Source organism: Crassostrea angulata, chromosome 6, assembly GCF_025612915.1.
Source record: "Crassostrea angulata isolate pt1a10 chromosome 6, ASM2561291v2, whole genome shotgun sequence".
In the NCBI taxonomy this organism is placed as follows: Eukaryota; Metazoa; Mollusca; class Bivalvia; order Ostreida; family Ostreidae; genus Magallana; species Magallana angulata.
The window spans coordinates 36,228,787-36,256,784 of record NC_069116.1 but is presented as its reverse complement, the minus strand read 5'-3'; the positions used below and the strand labels follow the sequence as shown (position 1 = coordinate 36,256,784).

The window sequence follows — 27,998 nt, the reverse complement described above, 5'->3', positions numbered from 1 at the left end:
ATGAATGGCGCCTATCATTGATGGAAAGACGGTACAGGTTGTCCTTGAAATTTAAGACATCTTCATGAAAAATCTCTGTCGCGGCTCAATACTTAAAGCAGGATAAAAATCAACACCCATGCTTAAGTTCATTGTTATGGGATTACGTGGTTTTTTCTTGCTGGCAGCAAAGATATGGAGTTTTCTGTGCTATTGTTTTAAACGACAAGCAAGATCTGTAAGAATATCTGTAATTATTCTAATATTTATTGTGCAAATTGAAATATATAATATCCATTATATGTGTCATTCTTCTAAATATGTTATGTAATTTATGTAAATGCTTTCATTTTCATAAACAATGTTGTGAATCTTAATACATAAACATCTAGGTTAATAAGTAGGACAGTATTTAGAGGATTATATACAAAGGCACAATTCCTTTAATTTTGCAATCTGTAGATTTCATGCGAAAGTTTTTATACTTATAACCATTACCTGACAATCAAAATTAAAAGCATATGGACAAATTCACATCAAGTCAGTATTCTAAACCCAATTTGCACCATAGTTTGGTGTGTTTTCTAAAATTGTATAAAGTGTGGGTGATATGCTACAGTACATTCTCTACGCTGCTTTTTGTCATTATGACTCCTCCCATCGGTTATCTGCACGTAACAAACAATATTATGTTTTACGGTGCTACCGTTCTGGCGAGCGCAGCAAGAATTACACATACCTTGCATCATTGTCAACCTGGTGTTATTTAGGTATCAACGAACGTCGAAGAATTTTTGAGAGATTATTTCTCTACAATAAGTATGCCGGGGCAAATGTACTAATTTTAATGGTCATGAAACATACAGCACAATCCCCTACCCCTCTCCTGAGAGAGAGAGAGAGAGAGAGAGAGAGTGCCTGGTTCCTGTTTGTAGGTGTATAATTTCCCACTTTTAAATTTAATGGTTTGACTATTTGCAATACCTACATAATTTTTTTAACTGTTTATTTTTTCTCTTTATTCCTTTTTATTTAGTTCAAAATATCCTGTTGTTTATTTCCTCACTACTCATATACTTACCTGCTTACTGTACATGCATGCACAATTAGCTTAAAAATGAACTGATATGACAGTAAAGTATGGCTCTTGCTAGTATATATTTAAATAATCTCTATATTAAAAAAACCCAAATCATATGTCAATGAGACAGGTATTGCATTCTATACTGAAATAGCTAGTACACGCATTACAGATGTTTGATCCACCTCTAAATTTATCGCGGGAAATATAGCGCAAGAGCACTGTGACGTCATCCATAACTTTGTTCATCTTTGTTTACGTATCTCAACTCAATACGAAGGTATGGAAGCAACTAACAAATATCTTGAGTCTCGCCAAAGCATATGCGGTACTCTAAACGTGTCTTCAAACCGAAAGACACCGTAAATTACAAATTTAAAGTCGGCCATTTTTTGCATAGCACCACGGGTGAAAACATTAGAGAGCATTATGGGACGTAGACAAAAAATTTTGTTTGATGAACTGTAGTTTTAGCTTGTTCTTTTTCCCACGCACACTGGTTCTAAGAGCTGCGCTCGCTATTATATGGGATAACTACTACACTGCCTTAGACATTTTAAGAGGAGTGTATATTACCCGGTACATATCATTTATTGAATGGTTGATAATTTTAGTCATTTTATGCAAGCCTAGACCATGTTAAAGTTTTAAGGTGGTATGGGACACATCCACTTCCTATTGAAATAAACAATAAAATAAAGTATAACAATGTTTTCCCCAGAAAATGTTTGATGCATGGGGGAAAGTTTTGTGTGCTGTGCGGCCCTAAATCACTGCGCGTAATAATAATATAACCATTTGATGAAATGTACTACATGATATGTACTATAAATGATGCATTTTCATGAAATCTACATCAACAAGTATTATTTCAGTTCATAATTATATTTTAATATATACAATTTTTCTGAGTTTTTTTCTTGCAAAACTAATAGCATTTTTTTTTTCAAAATCATTTTTTTCAAGTGACTGGCCTTCACAAGTTTTCACAAGAAATATAGATTCACAAGGCAGTTCAACACCAGCTTCTGTCCTATTCTTTTTTTTAAAAATTATTATATGGAGGAGATTTTTTTTTAAGGGGGGAGGGGGTTGAACAAGAAATAGACAGAACAAGTCCATACAATTACAGCAAACTTGATTCAAACTTATTCTGGACAGTTAATATTTTTTGTTTAAATTGGGGGTTTATATGATTTGTACACAGTCAATCATTTTCATAGGCATACTATATACAATGTTTCTAGTCATGTGATATCGCTTCCGTGTATTACCTGCAATCAACTGTAGTTTTTTAGCTCACCTGAGCCAAAGGCTCAAGTAAGCTTTTCTGATCACAATTTGTCCGTTGTCGTCATTGTCGTCGTTGTTGTAAACTTCTCACATTTTCATCTTCTTCTCAAGAACCGCTGGGCAGATTTCAACCAAATTTGGCACAAAGCACCACTAGGTGAAGGGGATTCAAGTTTGTACAAATGAAGGGCCACACATTCTTTACAGGGGAGATAATTGAGAATTATTGAAAATTTGTGGGTATTTTTCAAAAATCTTCTTCTCAAAAACTATTAGGCCAGAAAAGCTTAAACTTGTGTGGAGGCATCCTCAGGTAGTGTAGATTCAAGTTTGTTCAAATCATGGTCCCCTGGGGTAGGGAGGGGCCACAAGAGGGGGATCAAGTTTTACGTAGGAATATATAGAGAAAATCTTTAAAAATCTTCTTCTCAAAAACTATTAGACCAGAAAAGCGCAATCAAAATGGGAGCATCCTCAGGTAGAGTAGATTCAAGTTTGTTCAAATCATAGTCCCTTGGGATAGGGTGGGGCCACAATGGGGGGATCAAGTTTTACAAAGAAATATATAGAGAAAATCTTTAAAAAATCTTCTTCTCAAAAACTATTAGGCCAGAAAAGCTCAAATTAAAATGGGAGCATCCTCAGATAGAGCAGATTCAAGTTTGTTCAAATCATGGTCCCTGGGGGTAGGGTGGGGCCACAATTGGGGGATCAAGTTTTACACAGGAATATATAGAGAAAATCTTTAAAAATCTTCTTCTCAAAAACTATTAGGCCAGGAAAGCTCAGATTTGAGTGGAAGCATCCTCAGATAGTGTAGATTCAAGTTTGTTCAAATCATGGTCCCCGGGGGTAGGGTGAGGCCACAATTGGGGGATCAAGTTTTACATAGGAATATATAGAGAAAATCTTTAAAAATCTTCTTCTAAAAAACTATTATGCCAGGAAAGCTCAAATTTGAATGGAAGCATCCTCAGATAATGTAGATTCAAGTTTGTTCAGATCATGGTCCCCGGGGGTAGGGTTGGGCCACCATTGGGGGATAAATTTTTATACAGGAATATATAGAGAAAATCTTTAAAAATTTTCTTCTCAAAAACTATTAGGCCAAGAAAGCTCAAATTGGCGTCTAACCATCTTCAGATAATGTAGATTCAAGTTTGTTCAAATCATGGTCCCTGGGGTAGGGCACAAAGGGGGATAAATTTTTATATAGAATGAAAATCTTTAAAAATCTTCTTCTCAAAACAAATAGGCCAGGAAAGCCCAAATTTGGGTTGAAGCATCCCCAGATCGTATAGATTCAAGTTTTTTTAAATAATAGTCCAGGGGTAGGGTGAGGCCACAATGGGGGATGAATTTTTATACAGGAATATATAGAGAAAATCTTTAAAAATCTTCTTTTTAAGGACTATTTGGCCAGAAAAGCTTAAACTTGTGTTGAGGCATCCTTGGATAGCGTAAATTCAAGTTTGCAAAATCACAGTCCCTAGTGGTAGGGCAGGGCCGTGATGGCGGTTTGAATTTTTACATAGGAATTTTTAGAGAAAATCTTTAAAAATATTCTGGGAAAGTTTTCGGTTTAAAACTCAGTACTTAGTATGAAAGCACAGGTTATGCAGATTTAAGTTTGATGAAACCATGATTCCTTTGAGAAAAGTGGGGCCACGAAATGGGGGGGGGGGGGGGTACATAGGAATAAAGAAAAATATTTTTACAGGTACAACAACAAAAGGGGCTTGGTATTTACCAAAAAAAAAGAGGTGGATAAAAATTGGCAGATTTTCATTTTTTTTTTTAGCAAGATCTACTGTACTTAGTTGTCAAGATATTTTGATACTGTAATGCTAATTTGATCAGAATCAAGGCAATTGTTGCTCAGGTGAGCAATGTGGCCCCTGGGCCTCTTGTTTTCTTTATTGAGTACATTTTCTCAAGTTTCCAGTATCCTTGCGGCAAATAAGCAGTTCAAGCATATCGAAACCAAGCTAACACCATCGAGTGAACTTCAACCATGTGCTAATTTTAGATCTTGGAAAATCCGCCACAACACCTGATAGTTGTGAAGATGTCGAAAAAAAGAACATTATTTTAAAACAAGAAGAAATCGCGTCTCTATTTATGCATTTATCACCGACTAATAAGCTCAGTTTTAATATATCTCAATCATAAGCTAAGTCCTTTAACCATTAACCACGTGTACCCCCTTGCAGAGATCGATGTCGAAGTTAACGACACTCACTGGGGGTGCAATAGTCTTATGAAGATTGAGCGAAGAAATGGCAATTTTATATCTACTAATTACTGTTAAGATGTGAAATAATTGGTAAAAGAAATTGAAATAAAAATGCATAGCGGGAAGCATGGTGGCACTGTGTAATGCATGGCAGGGGATCTTCAATGCATGGCAGTACTGCCATGCAAAAAAACCCAGGACGAAACTTCAGGGCCCCCACCTTTTGTCGCAGCAAAAATTGAAAGACAGAAAGTGAAGTTATAGATAAGCTAGACTACACTACCCCCAATGACAATGAGTCGCAATTCATAACTGAGAATTAGAATTGGATAACAAAACTGTCAATCTTGTGCATATGAAAATCAGGGCCCTGCTTTATGGGCACCCTATAGCGATCAGTTTGTCAATCTGACATCACTTGTCTGAAGCATATTTTTTCTCTCATACTCTACCCACAGAATTTTTTGGGTACAGTGTACTTGAACAAAGCTTGTTTGTTAATGTGAAGGTCATATAAGACCTCTCCGAAAAATTGTTAGGCTGTATATGGCCATACTTCAGAGCTTTTGTGGATAGAAACTAAAAAGTGTGTAGTGACCTTGAACCAAATTCAGTTTTTCAACATTAACTTTTCCTTTTTGGCCCAATCTTGCTCAGACTTTACCAAAAGATGCCTAAAGGTAAGGAGTGTGCAAGGACCAAGTTTCTATGTCAGATGTCTTGGTCATACATGTACAAGGTTGTATTTTTTCCCCATTGACCCTTTCTGCTTTATATTACACCAATAGAAAGCCCTTTGATAAAGGATGTGGGATGGTTGTAAACCAAATTTCTCAGAGGTCCCCTAAAAACTTTTTCATCTTATGAGGGTAATATTGTCCTTTATTAAAGCTAGCCCTTTGAAATGATCACAAAGTCAATAATGTCTATTTGTATATATATTATTAAAAAAAACCTTTTTTTCTTGGTATTGTAGTAGAATAAAGTAAAAAAAAAAAATAAATCCAGTATGCATACCCCTATAGATGAAAGCTTGAGCATTGCATTTGTTTGTTTTTTTATTATTTTTAAAATCTTGTTTCCTCTTTCTTTCGCAGGTTATACAATACCAGACGGTGAAGTATGAGGTTATACCACTGTCTCCCCTATCAAAGCATAGGCTTAGTGAGTAATTTGTAATTTTTCTCCAATTTGAATGTAAGGTACTGGTATATGCATGATTGAAAAATTATTCATGATTCATATCAGAAGTACATATGTAGTTGATGTTCATGTTATTATAAAATATATAGTTCCAAGAATTGATGCAGTAAGCATGGTCCCATTTTCATTCTGAATTTTATACAGAAATGTAAATGTTTCGACTTTTCGTTGTGATATTTTAATTGCACATTTTCATCTTCCAACTTCTAGTACCGTTTAATTGCTTCAAAGAATTTAAATTAATTTCTTCATTAATACAATTTATTTTTACAAACCCATATTTCAATGTGCAGTGCTCCTGTTAAGAAAAAATTAGATTTAATTGATGTTGGTAGTTACTCTTTTATTTTATTTGATGCTCTGTATCAATATTACATGTTTTGACAAAATTGGTTGAAAACATACATTTTGTACTGACTAAAACAATACATTTACCAGTTTTCATAGTTTCATCATATATAATTCTGGTCACTTCATTTAATTTACATCAACCCAGGAAAACATTACATACCTTGAATCGGAATCAAATTAAAGTACTGAAAAGCGGTAAGCAAGCATGTTTTCAGGTTGTTGGAAATACATGCGTTAAGATATCATTTTGGGGCACTATAGAGTTCCAATACAAGTTTCATCTTTAAAATTCATGCTTGTTTTTATTGTAAAATTATGGTTAATGCGGTAGTTTACATATTAAGATAAGTTCAAACATTTATTGTCCAGCAATTATCGAATTTGCCGTGAGAAAGAAGTTAAGAAGATATCTGGTTTATCGAATTGGCTTGGTAGGGTTAACATTTTTGCCTCATGAAAGTGTCTTTGAGTTTTTTATACAAACTTACACACGTTTATCAAACTACTAATGTTCTTATAGCAGCTGGTACATTTAAATCTGAAATCCAGTTAAGTAAAGAAATACCTTTAATGTAACACTAGCTGCAATAATGTAGCCCTCTGGCTCTCCGACTTTTTTATATCTGATGTTTACTGGAGAGGGCTACAATCCCATAGGATCTTCTTAATGGACTAAATGGTGCAAAATTAATTTTTTCATGGGGCTGACTTCGGTCTGAAAAGATCATTTTTATACCCCCGCAAACAAAGTTAAGGGGGGTATATTGGTTTGACCCTGTCCGTCTCTCTGTCTGTCCGTCTCTCTGTCCGTCTGTCTGTAGAAGCAACTTTTTTTTTAAGATCAGACAAGATTTAATGATTTTATGAAAGTTTTCATTTTCCTTATTCTATATATTGTACACTGATGTTGAAAAGTAAGGGAGGTAATCCTTACAGATTTTATAAATTAATTAATAGTATTTAAACACTCTAAAATATATTTATATAAATACATCCAGATGGAGGATTTTTGTCTTTATGTCTTAACTAAATTTATTTTTTATAAGTATTCTATCAACTGACATTGCAAAATTTTTATTTGTTAATGATCAATTCTTAGGAGCTAATAAGAACATCAAAGACAAGTTTGGCTGAAATCATTTGTCCCAAGGGGGCCATTATCTGAGCCATGGTTTAGATGGAGCATGTGTTTAGGGAAAATTGATAATCTGTAAAATGGGCCATGGTTTTGGGGCTATTTTAAAACTGTTTCATGTAAACCAAAAGTTTCTATCATTATAAGGAAATAAATAATATCATTATTAATAAAGAAGTGAACTATTTTTAGAAGTTGTTTGAATTTATTAGTCAAGTATATTGAAGTGACCCAATAGTGCATTAATTGAAATGAAATTCAAAAATTACTGATATGATTTTATTGTTTTGGCAATTTTAAAATTGTTTGTAGTATAAAATCATCTTTTTTACATATTTTTACATAGTATGGTAATTATGGTTATGTTTTGGGAGTTTATTAATCCCCTACCAGTTTTCATATGACTCCGTTAAGCTGATTCTATCATACCTATTGTTGCTCGGGTGAACTATGTGACCCATGGGCCTCTTGTTTATCAATAGGATTTACATTTTTGCTCTGTTAATGAATTACTGAACTTCATTATCAAACAGGCAGATATAGTAGCTACTAAATATGTACTGTAATAAAGGAAAAAAGAAAAAATATATTTGAAAAATTAAAAAATTCTGACAAACCGACCCTACTTTTGTCAGCATGAAAGCAGAAACAACCCATTTTTTTTAGGCTTAAGTCAAAAGTAAGTTCCATCAGACCATTTAAAAATCCTTGTTCAAACCATATGTTATTTTCCCTAATAGCCCTGTCTGACTCATATCTGACATGAAGTTTGCTTTTGGGTAAAGGGATTGCAGTGACCTTGGACCCTGTTTGTAGATAAAAATGTATAGGTCAAAGCAATCTCTTTGAAATCCAGTTTTGGATTGTCACCTGTCTCAATGATGCATAGTCTAGTTTTATAGTAATTTTTGTCCCCCGCCCCAACGCGGAGCGGGGACATAGATATGCCAGGCGTGCGTCCGTGTTTCCGTCCGTCACACTTTTTTGTAAGCGCTCTCATGCCTACAAATTTTGATGGATTTTCATTAAATTTATACCAAATGTTTATACCACTATTACCTTGGTCAATTTCGAAAATCAGCATTGGTTGATACTTTTTGTTGGAGTTATGGGACTTTCTGACATTGTAAGCGCTCTCATGCCTACAAATTTTGATGGATTTTCATTAAATTTATACCAAATGTTTATACCACTAATACTTTGGTCAAGTTCTTTTAGATTGTAGTATTTTGGATATATTTGCGACAGGAAAAATAGAAAAAAAAATGGGTGGTGGGGGTAAAAATATGTTCCTCCCAACCTCCCCACACATTTAATTCTGGAACAGCCCTGAATGTTTAAAAATATTGCAATTTCATATACAGTATACTAGTATACTGCTTGACCGGTGGGGGACCTAGGAATTCTATTCTTGTTATTTGAGAATTAATGATTTCTCAGAAAATAATTAAGAAGTAATGCTGTGAATATTTCATTTTACAGGTATGTTAAAAAAGAAAACCTTAGTTTTAGACTTGGATGAAACTTTAATACACTCTCACCATGATGGTGTTCTCAGACAGACGGTGAAACCAGGCACTCCACCAGACTTTGTTCTTAAGGTTAGTATGAACACTGAACATTGCAACATAAATAAAAGTAAGAATCAAATTAACATTTTTATGCATCAATGGAAAAAAATAAAACTTGTGAAATTTGTGAAAAATACTATGAAAAAATTTCAAGCAAAGCAAGTCGCCCCCTAGGTTGGTCACTATGTAATAATAATTGAGTCGTTTTATGGATAATGCTACGCAATAAAGGTTATCTGTCACGTGACTGAATTTTAGTTACTTTCGATGATATAAACTTACTCGATTGTTGCCGACCTGCTGCCTTCAGCGACGATTTTTCGATAGTCGGCGACTATCATAACAACACTAATGAAAACCTGGCTGGTCAGAGTTTGGACCATATATATTTACAAGAGTAACCCTGGTTTCTTCTATGTTAAGATCAACAGCAAAGAGATTACCTTCCCAATGTTTTTTAATATTGTGGATTTGAAACTCAAAATTATTAATGAACATTATGCATACTCCACAAGCATTAGACTTATAAGAGTTAAAAATACACTGATATACTCACTGTGATTCAATAATAGGTTCACTTTCCGTTATACAATGTGTGTCCTGTAAACATAAAATTGAATAACCCTTTTTTCTATAAAATTCAAAAACATCCATATGCTTTGATATTATAGATAAACCCTGGCAGTCAATCTTTGCAATTTTTATGGTATCACCTATTGTTTACTGTAAATATTGATAACACAAGCAACTCCCTACCTGAATGAATAACATATACACAGTAATCTCTCGCAACTAGTTTTAATTTCCTTTCACACACTGGCATCTCACTTACACACAGGTAAGCAGTAAATGTCACTTCCGGTAAGGCCGATCCCGATCTACTTTCAGTTTGTCAAACCGATCCCGAGTTAAATTGATGTTACAATGACTCCGCTATTACCGTTTGTTTTCAACTTACCTTTTACTTTGAAATACCGTCCGCCCGACCGCCCGGGACACATAACTTTTGGCACAGGTGAACAAATTTGTTTGTACGAGCGCCCTACTGGACGTGGATATTTTTTGAGCCAAGTGTATATAATAATGGAGACAATGTTTTGAGATTTTTTAACTGATTCTTGTCATGCTATTGATTGGCTTATATGGTCATTTAAAAAGTCAAAACAAGCGTTTAATTCACATAGACAATGCTTGACATGTGAGCATGGCGATGTAAAGTCCCAGTCATACTACGGAATAATGCAGGGTAATCTCAGCGAGATTCGTTGAGACTGAAAATTTTTGACGTACATCCCTTTCAAATCTCAGACCAGTGCGACACTTATGGATTCAGTAAAATTTGCCCAAACTTTGGCCGGTTGTTATGATAGAAGTAAGCGCTGAATTAAATCAACATTTTACTTTGAACATCGTTTTAATACCCTAGCAACATAAAATGTTAGTTTCCTACTATTAAATGACTTAAATCCCACTAAATATGAACTTCTTTATATTTAATTCATTTTAACAATCAGGGATTCGGATAAGACATCTGTCAAAATTGTTAAGAGTAAAGACTTGACGAATCTCGCAGAGATTGGTGGACGATAACTTTACAACCAAAAACAACAAGTTTATGAAATAACAAAATCAAAAAACAGCTTTTTGAATGTTTTACATGCAAATTAAAAAAAATAAACAAATGTCATCTATTTTTTCCGGGCTGGTTGAATTTTTACAGGGCTGACAAATTATACTAGCTGTCAGCCCCGAGTGTCTAGCTAGTTTTTTAATGAGTTTAAAACACTGCTATTATTCGTGATAATTTCATAAAAATCTGTTGTAGCATTTGAGATATTTGAGTTTTAAGAAAAATGTTAAGAAAAAAAAAGAATAAGAATAGTAGTGAAAAATAGAGAAAAAGAAACCTAACAAAAACAATAGGGTCTTCCGTTGGAAACTTTTGCTTTTACTTTATGTCCCTTTTATGATGCAGTTAAACGTTCAAAAGATTGATCATATGTACGACTTGATAATGACGATATACAACATACAACATTTCTTCACAATGTTTATTTTTAATAGAATTTGTTGATGTAGTATGTGGGCCCATAAGTTTAACTAAGGGCCTATAGGCTATGAAAAGTTAGGAGTCTACATGGCTCCTAAGGTTTCAATCTGATACAAACATTGATTAACTTTAAATTCCAGTTCTTTTTTCTGTGCATCAATCCCACTGTAACAATTTTTAGACAGCAATTGGAATCATATGACACTCAAATTAATGTCCAAAACAACTCCGTTTGTTAATGTGTAATTCCGGATGAGTTTAAACGATTTGAAAACTGATAATGCATGAAACCTCCCGTATGATCAAACGTTGTATATTTCTACTTATTTCAGTTGTCATAATCCAAAAATAAAACATCTTTTTTAACTCACAAAAAACCCATTAAATATAATAACAAAATGAAACATTTAACTGAAACACATCAGTTTTTGGTACATACCTGTTACACGATAATATTTCAGCTCAAAAAGCAAGGTTTGTGCAGTTTTTGGACAAAAGAAAATTAAGCATACTGTAAATTCCTAATTAAAAGCGAGAAATTAATGTCCGCATAAAATCGCAAGAAGCACATCTTACGGATTTTTAAAATCTTACTTTTATTTTTGGAGGCATGTAAACTATAAGAAATTATGATAAGAATTGGCCTTTGCAATTTAATATTCTCTCAATATTATTGATGAAAAGCAGTTGAATCCCAGCATTAAATACTTGTATAAAATAAGGAGTCTACAGTATGAAGCATCAGTCCTATTCTCCAGACTTGAGATCCTAGTGGATTTTTTTCTTTCTTTGACTGGAAAGAAAAGAAAAGAATCTGCATTGTCAAAGAAACCCTGTATAAATCACAAGTGCCCTTTGAAGTGCAGTACACCTGTATTTAAACTGATCCTAAGGGAAGAGTAATCGAATTTTTAAAATCAGATATATTCAAACTTGTTTTATAGGTCAACATAGAAAGGCATCCTGTGAGATTTTTTGTCCACAAAAGGCCACATGTAGATTACTTTTTAGAAGTGGTAAGTAGTAGTTTTTAATTTTTTTCATGAATTCTTTTGTGTATATATAACGAATTTAAAAAGATCAGTGTGTACATGTCTGCAAAAATAAAAAAAACTTTATTTTTAGTGTAAAAATCTATTTCATTCAATCATATTTAGAGCTCAAAAATAGATCTCCAGTTAGTACATTTAATGAATTCTATTACATTTATTCATTGGGGTAAGATCTGCATTTGACAGACCCTGAAGCGTGCTACTACACATCTAGAACAAACTGTACCATATCGTGCAAGAAACGAACCGTATCATTCACAAAACGAAACGTACCGTTCACAAAGCGTACCGTACCGTTCACAAAAAGAATCGTACCGTTCAAAAAGTGTGCAAGATAATTTATGCAAGACCCGCCTCCAGACGGGAAAAAAGCGTACTGTTCCGTGCAATAAGCGTGCAACTTCCATATTTGGCTAAAGTCTTTCAATGAATACGGACGGAGATTAGATAACACATACTCAGATTTAAAACTGTTATTCTTATTAAAACAGTTACAAAATATTTTAATTTAATTTCCTTTCTAAGACTCTAATCATTTCTTTGGTTTTTCGACAAAACTTGCATCGCCGATTTCTTAAACATTGTAAACTATTAATGTTCACACAATTCGTGGTTATACTATTTTGATTATTTTAATGAAATGTTTGAAACATTGGGTACATACTGGACCTTACTTAGCTTTAAGTGATTCTCAGGGGGGAGAGAGATGAGAGAGAGAGGAATCGTTATCTGAGACATTAGAAAAATAGCGTATGTTTAAAAATAAATACATTGTCGCTAAACAAGGGTTGAAATATTATAATATATAATTTTATATCCTTTTCAAATTAAAAAAAAAAAAAGAATGCAGACTTAAGTTACACAGGACCAGAAAATTATGGGTGCTTTCAATGTGAAGTTAATTTTTTTGTGATCTGAAATCGGAGATGGGTACCTTTTAATTTATTTGTTCTTAGATAAATTCAAATTAATTTACCAAATATATTTATTTATGAATTGATATATCATCAAAATTCAAATCAATTTAAGTCGTGTCCTTTTTTTTTACTAAACAGACGTGATGTTGTAACTGACAATCTGATTAAAATGTCAGGAGCTTGCCTTAACTTCTTATTTTCTGTTATCGGAAAAACCTTTTGATAGAACACCTTTTGATTTGTTAATTAATCTACAACTTAACTTTAAACCAATTAAAAATGAGAAAAGAAAACATTTCAGAACATGTTTTTAAATATATGTAGATGTGCTGTAGTAAATGACAACCACATATTACAGGTGACTCGAGTGATTTGTACTTCAGCTATTTATGTAGCAATAAATAAACAATAAATCCCTCTTTTATGATAAATTATAGATAAATACATGTACAAAATCTTAGTAAATTAAATGCAAGCATTGAACAGAAAAAAGTACAAGCATTCCATAAAATAACTTTCAACTTTATTTCCCGCATAGCTGGTAATGGCGTCGTGATTTCACGTATACAAAAATCAGAAACACAACAGCGTCTTTTATCTTGGGTTCTATGCACAACAGGTGTTATTGTCTTATTTTGTTTTTTGGCAGTTATTGTACTTTACAACTAACTCTGTATATTTGGACGCTTAAACAGGTGTACACAAGATGCCAGTATTCACACCTTTCCACGGACACCTTTTAGGTAACTCATCACAATCTGTCGTGTGTATAGTCTGAATATATCTTACTTCTATACTTTGTTAGTTTCATGGCTTTTCTTAATCTCTGAAAAACAAAAGAACTGTCTGTAGATATGTACACAACTACACATATGACTATCGGCGTGTGGATCCGTAGAACAATTCAGCGACTCTATACATGCGTAATTTTCAGAAATATTAACTTGCAATAAAAATATCATTTACTGGGTACATTAATTTAAAAATAAACTGATTAATTACATTGTAAATAGTTGAATGGGATTATAACATTTTGCAAGTAGATGTTAGCACAGACACAGCTCTTTCAATCTAATACGTGTGATAAAGTTTTAGTCATTGTGTTGAAATCGTTGTGAAAACCATGAGTCTAAAATAAATGAATTAAATTCATACAAATAAAAATCTAATAATTCCAAATTGTTTGCACACAATTACATACACTCTCAGAGAGAGAAAGAGAGAGAGAGAATGAGAGAACAAAAATTGTGTGTTGATTATACATGTATTTCTTAAATTAAAGTTTTATCACTGAACTATATTATTTCGCTTTAGTTTTCTATAATTGTTCATTTGAGCTGGATTTTATCTCAGGACTCCACGTCCTTCGCCTGTCAATCAGTTTAAGTATAACAGTACAGATCACGCCATGTGCAGCATGCTACTTGGCTCCTCCTATATGGCTAGAAGAAAATTATCGAATGAAAACATTTTTGTTTTATGTTTTCTTAAATCCCTATTAAAAAGACTGTTCCTATTTGAAATTATTCAACAATAATTTCCTTCCGACTTAATGATAACATGTGCTGGCGGTCAGAGTCGTTTTCCCTTGCTATCGTATTATTTTTGTTACTAGATAAATTCTTAATGTATTTTATTTTATCACTTTTAACATTCATTTGTTGATTACCGGGTATATTTTTCCGTGTCCTTTTTACAACTAGTATATGTTACAACTAGTACATGTTTAAATAAAATATAAACATGTTAGCATTTGTAAAACGTCAGCTAAATCGCATGCATACAGTGAAGAGCAGACACTTGTTCATGCAACGTAATGATAAATATCGCTATTAAATGCTATTGACTTGTGTTTATCCAGTTGCGTACATATCGTAAGAAATATGTTACATGTACATGTATAGTTTAACGGAAAAACAAAAACTAATAGTCATATTTTGACTATAAACGCAATCTTAGTTCAGATAAGAGAAGCGATGACGGGTTACATGTAGGTATGATCTGTGTATACGAACAAGTGCAGAAAATCATAGAATCAATGTTTAAATGAATAAAAATTTGTGTCAAAAAACAATATAATAGTTGATTTCAAGATTTCTGATCTGAAATTCATTGTTTATCTTATCATTAACTGCGTGTAATTTTACATCGTCTATTCACTAAGGGAATTTGATCGGCAATAGTATTACTGTACAGTAGTACCAAATAAAGAATGATCATACGAATTATGAATAAAGAAAAAGAAAGATGCTTGTAAAAATAACAACTAGCAGAGAATCAAGACAACGAGAAAGGAAACTTAAGAAATGTCGTAATAAAGTCTGGGCAAATTTTCATAGCAATTTTATATGGATTAGAAATATTTAATGACTTCAATTCAAGTACATGTATAGAAATAGAAACTTAAGATGCTTTGTAAAATTATCGACAGCTTGCTGAATTAACAAAAATATATCGGATTAAAGTCAAACAGTTCTTTTTATCTATCTTAATGATTACATTTATCAAAAATTAAATACTAATAATAACAGTCTAATCAAAATAAAAATTACCTCCGCTTCCCGGTTGTCACTGAGTACCTGTTTCACGAAACATATCAAAAACAGGGGAATGGATGGAAGTTCTGATTTTAAATAGATTGAAATACATTTGTTATATATCATATAAATAAACAAAAGATCTCATTATTATATGTCATAATAACCACCTTGCTGAAGTAGATCGAGAAAAATCAAAGCGTTCAGGCCACACCTACTTCATTAATAAAGTGCGCAAACCGTTTACAAAGCATGCAGCTATTTTTAGCAAAGCGTACTGTGCAAGAAGCAAACCGTTCTGTTCACAAAGCGAACCGTACCGTTCAAAAAGCGTAACAAACCGAACCATGCAACTGGTGTAGTAGCACGTTTCAGGGTCTATAGATAGCATCCTCATTTTTTCATATGAATAAAAGAGATCATCTATATTAAATATTATTATGTATCAGAAATTGTTTTTTTTATCCTTACACTTCAAATGAACTAACATTTAACATATTAAATAACTTACATTTTACATTTCATTGATTTATGTGATACAAATCCTTATAGATATATTTTTCATATTAAACTGAAATTACTATCCCAGAATATTTAACAATGTGATAATATCAGTGAAACTCTTTCTAACCATGCTGGGCAAGCAATTCAATTTTTGTAATAATAATTTCTTGGAAAAGGCAGGGTCAAAGTCTTATATGCAGACTCAAAATACTGGGCAAGGTCAGTATATCAAAGAGTTTTAATGGATTTTTTTTAAGGTTACCATCCTTCTTCATTCTTATTCCACAACCTTCACATTTTGTTTCTTTATTTACTAGGTTAGTCAATGGTATGAACTAGTTGTGTTTACAGCCAGTATGGAAATATATGGTGCTGCAGTGGCAGACAAACTAGACAATAATAGAAATATACTAAGAAGAAGATATTATAGACAGGTATTTATCTCATTTCCTTCCTGCTTAGAGCTGAATTTTTTCAATCCTTTTTAGCTCACCGAGACGAAGTCGGAGGGAGCTTATGCTATACCCTCAGCGTCAGCGTCTGGACCTGGTTAAGGTTTTTGTTGAGGTCCTGTATCTAAGTTATTACTTAATTGTCCTATCTTCACCAAACTAGCATGGATGATGCATCTGATGAACTTATGAACTTGAAAGACTTGGATGCTGAATCTTAGCCATGAATTTCAGATGTTAGAGGAGGTTAAGGTTTTTGGAGCAGGTTGTTTATTCAGGCGACACTTGTCCTGCAAGGTGATAATTGTTTGATGATTGCCCATACCGATACCTAATCTATCATCAACACCAACCGTTTTATGATAATTTAGAGACGCAATGAAAATGAGAAATTAATTGCGACAAAACGATAATATTGAGCCATGGTCAAATTTAAGAATTATAAAACTGTAAAAATTATGCTCATCAGCATCATTGTTATTATAATGATTATTGAAGAACAAATTCTTACAGCTGGTGAAGGATTCATACAGTGGGAACAATGGGTGATACTCAGACATGTCGATCATCTCGCAGTACAGTAATACTGAGCAATCTGGTCTTAATATGATGCATAAAATTAATAATTATTATGAATTTATTCACTAGTTGTTTGTATTTAGTTTTTGAAAACATCCAGTTCAGTATATTTTAGTGAAAGAAAATGTTGCTAAGCATGTGCGTAAGGTTAGCACTAAATAAATGGCTAAATCATAACATTCGGTAGGAATAATTTTAAAATCCGTCGGTCAACCCGGAAAATTCCGATCTCTTGAAAACTTGAACTCTTAAAACCTTGAACTTTTTCCTCGGTACCAGGGACTTTGAGCTATCGAGATTTACCTGTGTATAAAAACCGCCAGTTACATCATCAGCTGCTGTGGTGTAATGGTAGCGTGTTGGTTCTGTTTAACGTTCTGATTTTAAGGTTAAGTGTTTGGAACCCGCTGTCAGCGCATATAAGATTTTCAATGAAAATAATTGCCTTGCTCTATTTTGGCATAGTATGCTTTTGCTATATGAACCCTCTGTATACTATGCGAAAATAGATGTGTATTGAATATACATGACTGACAGGAGGCATGATAATGTATTATATGTTACAATGCCATAACATGATACAGTACAATAATTTATTGTATGATATATCATATAATACAATATCGTTTTATACCATGCAATACAATATTGTAATAAAGATTACTAACCTTAATGCTCATATAATATAATTGTGGTCCTATAAAGGTGATGCCTCATCTCGGTGAACTCAGTGAACTATGTATCTTTCATGAAAAAGGTTAGAGATTTCCATCAACGAGGATTGAATAATAAATCTTGAAAATGCAAAGGATTTTGATTAAGAAACTTATGGTCCCATGATTTCCTATGCACTGGCCTTTATTCATAATTTTGTCCTGCTGTAGCAGATTTTCTAAAAATTCAACTCTGTAATGTTCATGTTTATAACCTAAGCCATTACTTATACAGTAGATTCCTTATTTTACGCAAATTCAGAATTCTGCAATTCCACCGTTTTTTATTAAACCACTAAAATATTTCATTTTGAGCATCAAACTTTTGTTTTAATTGAATGTATCATATATCCTATTGCAAAAATATAACAAATAAAATAAAAATTAAAAAAAAATAACTTTCTTTACTTGCGTCAGTGAATTATTGTGATTTATGAAGCTTTGATAACAAACAATAACAGTTATAATTTCTGAGGATTTATTAATTTTTTGGCAATGTTAAAGTGATCATAAAAAATGAAAAAATTAGATCATGGCGATACAAGGTTTTACAACATCCCATACAAGCTCATCTTAGGGCGACCTTTTAAGTATGAATAAACATAAATATGTCAGCCAATCAGATTTAAGATTCAGTAAACAAGTCTTGAAATAGTTTGATAGCTTTATCTCTTTCACTATTAATACTCATTTGTGTTTTATGCTAAGTTTTTCCCGCCAAAATTGTATATAATATCTGTCCAATCTGCTATTTTTCTGTAAATTATGCAAACAACAATAACACAAACTTAAAATCGATGCATGCACATGACTATGGCTTTGTTTACTACATGTGGAACCTTGTGAATGTAGGTTCATCATTGAAATACGCCTTTGAACTACCAGGCAAGATTTCGACAGCAGTGATTTAATTGGCTGTTGGAAAGGTTCTGAGATGACCCTGTGCGGGACATTGTTAGATCTTGTTGGAGCGGATTTAAATTTCTGATTAATTATTCTTTAAATTACAAGGAAAAATATGGATCTTTTAATTTGGACCTTTTGATTTTTTGTTTGAAGTGATGGCATAGTTTTTTTAGTGATTTGTTACCCTGAATGAAAAATTAGTTTTTAATGCATTCTTTTTGTCTTTTCAGCATTGTCGATTTGAATATGGTAGCTATACTAAAAGTCTGGTGGAGATAAATGAGGATCTGTCAAGTGTTTTTATACTAGATAATTCACCAATAGCTTACAAGTATTATGAAGGTATGGATTAAAAGGGAGAACATCATTAAAGGAAACATTACATTCATCATAAAGTAGTATAGGGTGAGTTAACCATGCATCGAACACATACCTTGGATTGGACAACTTTGGTTAAAAATATTCAAATAAATGTGCATGCGCTCGTAGTGTTTCATATATCCCTAAATTAGAACTAATGAACTTTATGATTGTTAAGAATTGGACAGTCACATTGTCAAAGAAATGGCAGTATGGGCACTGTAAAATGACGTCAAATACGCCATCATTGAAAATTCAGTTGCGAACATTATACACAAAGGCATTATTTGAATGTTGTGCATTTGATTGTGAATTAGTGACAATGCACTCTCTACCTAAAATAATTAGGAAGAAGTAAGTTTAAAACAAAATTTGATTAAAATAAGTGTAAGAAATTTGAACAATTAATATGAAGGTCATTTTTACTTCATTTATTCAATTCCCCATTGAGCGGACACAAATAAACCATGGTTCGAACAGTTTTTAATGCATCATTTCCTCTAATATTTAAAATGGTTGGTGCCCATTCTGTGTGATATACTTTCAATGTGAAGTAAAATAAAATTTTACATAATAATTGATACAAACATTTTCCTCAGACCACTTAAAATTTGAGTTTTACAGACACAGCCTTTTTAATCCAAAGTTCCTGTAGGAGCTGGCACGATAAAGAATTCCCTCATGATAAATATTCCTTTAAACAGAAGCATTAGTCAAAATTCATGACTGTAGATTCGAGGATTTACATTAAAAGAAATCTGAAAAGCAATTGAATAAACTTTCTTTTCCGAACCTTTGCATTAAAACCAGAAAATACTGTTACTTTTAATCTCTACTGTATAGCTGTTCGATGCTTGGTAAATATTGTCCGATTCATGGTGAAATAGTTCAACACTTCTTTAATTTGCTTTATTTTCTACATATTTAACAATTTCACAAATTTTCTCCAAGAATTAAGCATGGGGAAAACCTGTAACTTTTAAAACAAGTTGTATCTACATTTGGACGATAAATGATGCATGATGAAAAGGAAAAATCCAAGGGTGTCTGATGCATGGTGAAATCACACTACTAGCTGCAGAACTGTAGCTCCACAGATCATGGAGCTACAGTTCCATCAATACAAAAAAACTGTATATTTATTGTGCATAAAAAGTTTTCATACCAAAAATTTGCTGACACATTTTGCTTTAGATTTCATTACTGTACTCGCCTCAGAAATTACATGTTTAAATACAGTTGAACTTCGATATCTCGAACACCGATATCTCGAATACAATAGATATGTCGAAGTGATTTTTAAGTCCCAGCCACATATTTTTTAAAGTATTTTACCCTCGATATCTTGAATACTCAGATATCTTGAAGTTTTTAAATAGTCCCATCTAGTTTGAGATAACAAAGTTTGACTGTAATTCTCAATGGTGCAAGCCCAGCATGAAATTAACACATGCAATTGGTAAATAAACAAACAATAAAATGTGTACACATGTAAGGCCAGTCCTGTGTACAGTCATCCGGAACAACTATTGATGTCGGTAGCTTTCATCTTATGAAGAAGGGAGCCACCCGTGTGCGTTGAAGTGTAACTAATGCCCTATAAAGAGTTACTGTGTACACAAGAGAGTTGTCAACCAATTAAACAAAGGAATATACAGGTGTAAGAGGGTGGGAAATCATTATTACACGGTCACAATCCTATCAGATTAACTGAAATTGACATTTTTTCTTATCAGATTATTAGGAAAAGATATAAAGGGATATATAAGAAATGGTTCGGTGTTTTGATATTATATCAGGTTAAGTGGAACCCTCTATACTAGAATATAAGTTATATATATAAAGTGTGAATTCTAGGAACTATTCCACCCAAGTGACATTGAACTGAAATGATATTATGAGTTAATCATGGGTAATTACGGAATACAAACTATTAAGTTACACACTAACCACAAATCAGAATACAGCCGGTATATACAGTTATTATTGCATTTTGTAAATAATTTATGAATATTTTGCGATTTTAGTTCCTGCGGATTTTTGATACCAGCAAAATACAGCAGATAATAAACAATCACAGAAAATACCTGTTGTACAGTAATTAAATGTTATGAAAATTCATTGACAATGTAAAAAAAATCTTGTCAAATACCATTTAGACAGTAAAGTTGAAACTTATATGGAAGCTTCCTCAGGTAGTGTAGATTCAAGTTTGTTCAAATTGTGATCACTGGGATTAGGCAGGGCCACAGTTTTGGAGGGGGGCCAAATGTTTACATAGGAATATGTATAGTAAAAATCTTGAAAAAACTTTTTCTGGAAAACCATTTGGTCAGAAAAATTGAAATTCAAGTTAAAGCATCTTCAGATAGTGCAGGTTCAAGTTTGTTTAAATTATGATTCCAGGGGGGGAGAAGGGGGAGCCACAATTGGGTCAAAATTTTACTTAAATTGTACTTAATTGTACAGATATTTTCATATTTGATTTATTAAAGCTGTTTGGATCAGTTAAGTCAGTTTGGAATAGTTGCTTAAGTGAGTGATGTGGCCCCTTGGCCTCTTGTTGTAAGGATGGAACTGTAGCTCCATGTTTTGTTGTTTTAGATTTTTAGCTCACCTGAGGTAAAAGCTCAAGTGAGCTTTTCTTATAACTTTTTATTCGTCTGCCTGTAAATTTTGTCCATTTATAGCTCACCTCAAGTAGCTTTTCTAATCAAAATTTATCTTTTGTCTGTTGTTGTTGCCGTTGCTGTTGTTGTAAACCTTTCACATTTTTGTTGGTATTTTTCAAAAATCTTCTCAAAAACCTTATGGCCAGAAAAGCTGTAACTTGTGTGGTAACATCCGTAGGTAGTGTAGATTCAAGTTTTTTCAAATCATGATCCCCTGGGGTTAGCGTGGGGCCACAATGGGGGTCAAATTTTTACATAAGAATATCTAGAAAAAAAGCTATAAAAATCTTCTCTAAAAACCAATTGGCCAGGCAAGAGTAGATTTTGTTCAATCATTCTCAGGTAGTGTAGTTCAAGTTTGTTCAAATCATGATCTCCAGGGGTAGAATGATGCCACAATTCTACCCCTGGTATTACTTACATACAAGAATCTTGACTTTTGTTGATTCTCAGTTGTTTTTAGCTCCTGAATTGAAAGCTCAAGTGAGCTATTTTGATCACATTTTGATCAACATCTTCTCCAGAACCACTGGGCCAATTTCAACCAAACTTGGCACAAAGCACCCTTATGCAAAGGGGATTCAAAGTTGTGAAAATTAAGGATCACGCCCTTTTACAAGGGGAGATAATTAGGAATTACCAGGTATTGAAAATTTTTAAAAATATTTAAAAATCTTATTCTCAAAAACGATTTGGCTAGGAAAGCTGAAACTTTTGTGGAAGCATCCGCAGGTAGTGTAGATTCAAAATTGTGAAAATCATGAATCCCTGGGGTAGGGCTGGTTACAATGGGGGTTGAATTTTATAAAGGATCATATATTGAGTTAATCTTTAAAAATCTTCTCAGAAACCAATCAATAATTTTGACCAAAATCATGATCATGCCCCTTCAAAGTTAGCGCTTATAATAAAACAAGATAGATACGAATTATCATCAGAATCAGTTAAGTCTTCCTTTGAAACAAAAGACTTTAACAAAAAGCATCGAGTAGAACGGTTATCCAATATAAATTTATTCTTATTTTCAGCTAATTGACAGCTTTTTGACAAAACGAAACTTGGTTTTAAGTAGTTTAAGACATTTACTGCCATCCAGAAAAGGTCAGCGCAAACACAGAGCTAATTACACACTTGATTGATATTGTATATGCACATATTACTCTGATTTATTTACTGGAAAACACACTGGAATATGTATAACAGGACCAACATTTTACTTTGAGGCATTAAGAACTTCAAGAAATCAAGGTTTGAGCAATCAAGAGTAATCTACATAGTTTTAACTGTGTATAGAACTTTGAGAGACCAAAGTATGAGCCATTGAGTGTCACTTGTATATAATTATTGAATTTCCAATTCTGAATCCATCATCAAATAATTGTAGTGCACTCAGGTGACCAAAAAGGCATTAGATGTATTGTCCTATTTTCAACCCGTCTGTTGCACATACATGTAATGTGACATATTAATTACCTGTTTCAGATAATGCAATTCCTATAAAGTCGTGGTTTAGTGATCCCACAGACACAACACTGCTCTCCTTACTGCCCATGTTGGATGCATTAAGGTTCTGCAATGATGTCAGATCTGTGTTGAGCCGAAACATTCACAAAAGTTACAAGAACATTCTAGAGTGAGAGAGTGTTCAGTGGTGTATATGGAAGTGTATTATTTTCACCCAGCAACAAGTGCATGATTGCAGTGCCTGAGTACCTTACCAGCCACCTGTGACAAGATGGAGAGTGAATGAGTGACAAGAAGATAGAAGATGAAAGAAGCCTGTAGTTTGTTTGCAGCGGTGTGACATCTCTTGACTGTTTGTTTTAAATGTCTTACTCAGATATACTTAACAGAAAAGGAATAGCAAATTCCTTAATAAGTGCTTAGAGCAGAAAAAAGGGAGTGGGATTATGTTCCTTTCAGTGTGTTTTAAAGATACCTTTAGCTGTATAGATTGAAATCATAGGATTAATTTTGTTTCCTTAAAAAATATTTTCCCATGATTTGCCTTTTTCGTTGAAGGAAGACATTTGTGTTGAAACTATTCTGAATGAATTTGTAAATCTAGCATGATTTATAGCTGTTGCCATGTCTTTTAATGCACTGCAATTTGAAATGTTCTTTTCTCTATCATATCATGAAATTCAAGAGTGAATGTCTGAATGTGCTGCAATTTGTGTTACGAGAGTTTATCATACAATTGCATCCAAAATGGTCTGCAAATATGTACCCTAAACATGTTAATTTTTATGGCAGCTGCAATAAAAATCAGGATATGATTATTTCTGTGCACAAGCTGTGTATTAATAGTCACTCTTTACCTACTTGTTTCAGTCTTGTAATTTTGTGTCAGAAATTTCAGCTCATTTTGTTAGTACTATCAGTAGAAAGATCCCTGAAGGGTTAGTATTATTGGTAGTCTTTTTATAAGGTATCCTATTGCTATCCGTTTTTGTCCGTCGTTGTGCATTAACAATTGTACAGTTTTAACTTCTTCTTAAAAACTACAAGGCTTATTGTTACCATTTTTGGTGTGAAGCATCTCTATTGTAAGAGGAGTCTAAATTGTGAAGTTCATGGCTCTACCACCCCCGGGGCCACATGTGGGGCCAAATATGCAAAAAAGGCAAAATTTTCAAAAATCATCTTCTCTACTCCCACACATGTGAGGAAAAAACTAGTTACATAGTTATGATGTCCATGAAGCCCTCTACCAAAATTGTGAAATTCATGGCCCCTGAGTCAGGGGTTCTAGCTCTAGGTTGGGGCCAATATGGCCATATAGTAAAAATGTATTAAATCTTAGAAAATCTTCTTCTCTACTACCATATATATTTGCTAAAAACTAAATGCATTATCATGATGTCCACTAACGCCTCTACATATATTGTGAAATTCATGACCCCTGGGTCAGGGGTTCAGGCTCTAGGGTTGGGCCAATATGGCCCTATAGTTAGAATGTATTAAATCTTAGAAAATCTTCTTCTTTACTCCCATATATATTTGTATTTGTTAAAAACTAAATGCCTGGTTATGATGTCCATGAGGCCCTCTACCAAAATTGTGAAATTCATGACCCCTGAGTCAGGGGTTCAGGCTCTAGGGTGGGGCCAATATGGCCATATAGTAAAAATGAATTAAATCTTAGAAAATCTTCTTCTCTACTCCCACACATGTGGCAAAAAACTGAATACATGGTTATGATGTCCACTTACTCCTCTACCTAAATTGTGAAATTTATCGCCCCGGGGTCAGGGGTTCAGGACATGAGGTGGGGGGCAATATGGCAATTTGTTTTCCCTTGGACTGAAATGTCACACTTTCATTGGTTTAAACATAGCACAGATTGCCTCATATATCTCTATATTTGTTCAGTGAGAAATAATATTGGGCAATATGACTGTCATTGGCCTCCGCTACGCTTACTCATTTTGACATTTCATAGTATTTAATACATAAACCCCATGCCGCAAGTTCTTAAAGTATTTGGAGTAGTTGCCCTTTGAAATTCTTCAAAATTAGAGTAGTTGCCCTTAGAATATTAACGTTACATTGTTTTGTCTGGAGCAGAACTAAATGGCAGCGTCGAAATTTGCTGAAATCTCTGCAGAGAAAGGGAGAAAACATTTAAAATTGAATAGCAACAAAACACTGTATGTAAACATGGGTAAAGCAAAGATTATTAAAGAGTATTTGAAAGGTGATTTGAAAATTTTGAAGAGTTAAAATGCGTTAAATTGGACGAGATGTTAGGGATCTTGTACATGGCTTTGCGTAGATCATCGCTATTTGTGAATAAATATGTCGCTTGATAGTCCTCGGGAAAAACAGAACACTTTTTAGGTTAGTTACTGACTCACTACGGAAATATATTGGGTTGATCAATCTCATAGACGGCTCGGCTGGCTACATAGACGGCTCGTTATGCATATAATGTTTAAAAATTTTCTTCTCTATTCTCACACATCTGTATAAAAAAAACTGACTTATAATTATGTTTACCAGGAAGTCCTCTACGGAAATTTTAATTTTCTTGTCCCCTGGAGTGTGGGTTTTGACTTTAGGGCAGGGCTAAAATAGATGTACAGGTGTTAATGCATATAATATTAAAAAATTATCTTCTTTTCTCCAAAGGAAAACTGAATTCATGTTTTTGTAGACCAGATCTTTTAGTTTTTCGCCAAAATTATAGGTTTCACAGTTCTTTTTGAAAGATTTCAGGCAGGGAGGTGGTTGTCATTACAAATTTATAATTTTTTTACTCCAGAATGAAACTTAATTAATTAAATGCATATATGAGACTCCTCGACAAGTTTGTGTATAGGTTATACGCTACTCAGGTGACCGTTACGGCCAATTGGCCTCTTGTTTCACTACGTACTGATTTTTGAAATTGACTGAGGTATGTGTCATTCAATTTCGGAGTTTTTCTCCATTCTTTTGTATCTATCATTATATTTGTTACAAACTTTCAAAAATTGAATGTTAAAATTGTATCATTTTTGTTTGTTCTTTTTTTTGTACAAGGTGGTACTTGCATTTTCTGCATAATTAAACATGTACATCTACATGCACATAAATTGTCAACTCTCAGCAGTTCCTACTTTTATATTACAAATGAAAACATTTACTAATTATTAGATATTTTACTCAAAGCATCCCAATAAGTCATTATTGTAGTAGATGACATATATATATATATATATATATATATATATATATATATATATATATATATATATACTTTGATTTGAGAGTTGGGAAATCATTGATATCCAATGTGATACAAGCCTTAACTGTGATTTACAGTGAGAGATATGTTAGACTTTGTTAAAGTCCATTTATGAATTTGATGATTATCTAGCAGATCATTTCTAATAAATGAAAGCAATTTAAAACCAAGAGAATCAATATCTTTATTTACTAATTGTAAATAGGCTTATATTTAGCTCCTGGAACAAATGATATAATATTCAGTTCTGTTGATAAACTAGTCAATAATAATATACAGATATGAAAGATATAGCAGATGGGAATAATCTAAGACAGGTATGCAATTAATACACATACAGAAAAAAAATTGTTATATGAGTAATGACAATACTACGTTTATGTATTATTTTGTTATGCCCCTGGGCAGGCCCCCTTTGAAGAAAGGAGGCATATTGCTTTGCTGCTGTCCGTATGTCGGTCTGTCCACCAATAGTTTCCATTCATTTTCTTTGCAGAGGTTGCACATATTGAAATGAAATTTGGTATACAGATTAATCATAATAATGTCTAGGTCAAGTTCGATTTTGGTTACAATCAAGCAATTTTCTACAGAGTTATGCCCCTTTGACTTAGAAAAATTCCAATTTTTTGCTGTTTCCGTTCATTTTCTTTGTGGATGTTTCCAAGGGAAGGGGGCATAAGTGTTTCAGAAACATCTCTAACTTGTTTATTTTGTTCTTACTTTTCTTGAGATTACATACTGTGGAATCATTAATTTTCGTGGGGGCCAATTTTCGTGGATTCCTTAAATTTTACAGCTTCGTGGGGACGTATTTTCGTGTATTCTCTCAAACACACAGAGGAAATATGACTTTATTACCCTAATTTATTAATTCGTGGAGGATGTTAATTCGTTGATGAGAGGTACCCACGAATTCCACAAAAATTGAGCCACCACGAAATCTAATGATTCCACAGTAATAGTGTATTCTTAAATATTGATGAAATGTATTGCCTCAATTGGTAAGCAACATGCCATCATTTTCATTGGACATAATCTACAGAAATTTCTGCATGTGTTAGTCCATAAAAATGTTTATAAGTTTTACTAATAATCTCCAAAAATTATTTTCTCTCATTATTATATTCTATATGCTAGTTTTTTCTCTTATTAAACTATTCAAATTTTGCTCCAACAAGTAGAGTTTGATTCCCACCAAGGTATTTACCTTATTAATTTAATAAACACATTTATGACAAAGTTTGATTGAAAAGTTTTGGAGGCATTGTTTATACATAAATGGTAGGAATAGATGAAATCATTTAATATATATATATATATATATATATATATATATATATATATGTGTGTGTGTGTGTGTGTGTGACATTTTATTTGTTTTGGGGTGAGAAAAGTATCATGTTATTAAATGAATATCTTGTTTATGAATTAAGAAGTTATTACAATTTACATTCACTTTCTTATGTCCTTTGCAGACAAACATTGTGATCAGATATTATCATAATTAGATGTTACATTAATTAACTTACAGATAGAACTGACGCAATAGATGATAATGTAAACCATCTTTTATTTACAACAACTTATTTATTTCCGGATATTTTGATAAAGAAACTAAGTATGATTATACCTGGTAATTGCAAAGGGATTAAGGCATTTATAGACCTGATAA

The 27,998-nt window shown here is 33.0% G+C and overlaps 1 protein-coding gene across 2 annotated transcripts; it reads left to right on the top strand.

The window, feature by feature from the left end:
• The first annotated feature begins 1 nt into the window (after nucleotide 1).
• Nucleotides 2-26,087, top strand: LOC128190081 (CTD nuclear envelope phosphatase 1-like). 2 transcript variants are annotated; one of them, XM_052861989.1, is made up of 7 exons: nucleotides 2-217; nucleotides 5,687-5,753; nucleotides 8,761-8,879; nucleotides 11,844-11,915; nucleotides 16,227-16,343; nucleotides 18,790-18,901; nucleotides 23,074-26,087. In XM_052861989.1, the coding sequence occupies exons 1-7, from the start codon at nucleotides 119-121 to the stop codon at nucleotides 23,226-23,228; spliced, it is 741 nt and encodes a 246-aa protein (XP_052717949.1). In that variant the 5' UTR covers nucleotides 2-118; the 3' UTR covers nucleotides 23,229-26,087. The 2 variants fall into 2 exon arrangements, with proteins under 2 accessions (XP_052717949.1, XP_052717950.1); XM_052861990.1 differs by lacking the exon at nucleotides 11,844-11,915.
• The last annotated feature ends 1,911 nt before the right edge of the window (nucleotides 26,088-27,998 follow it).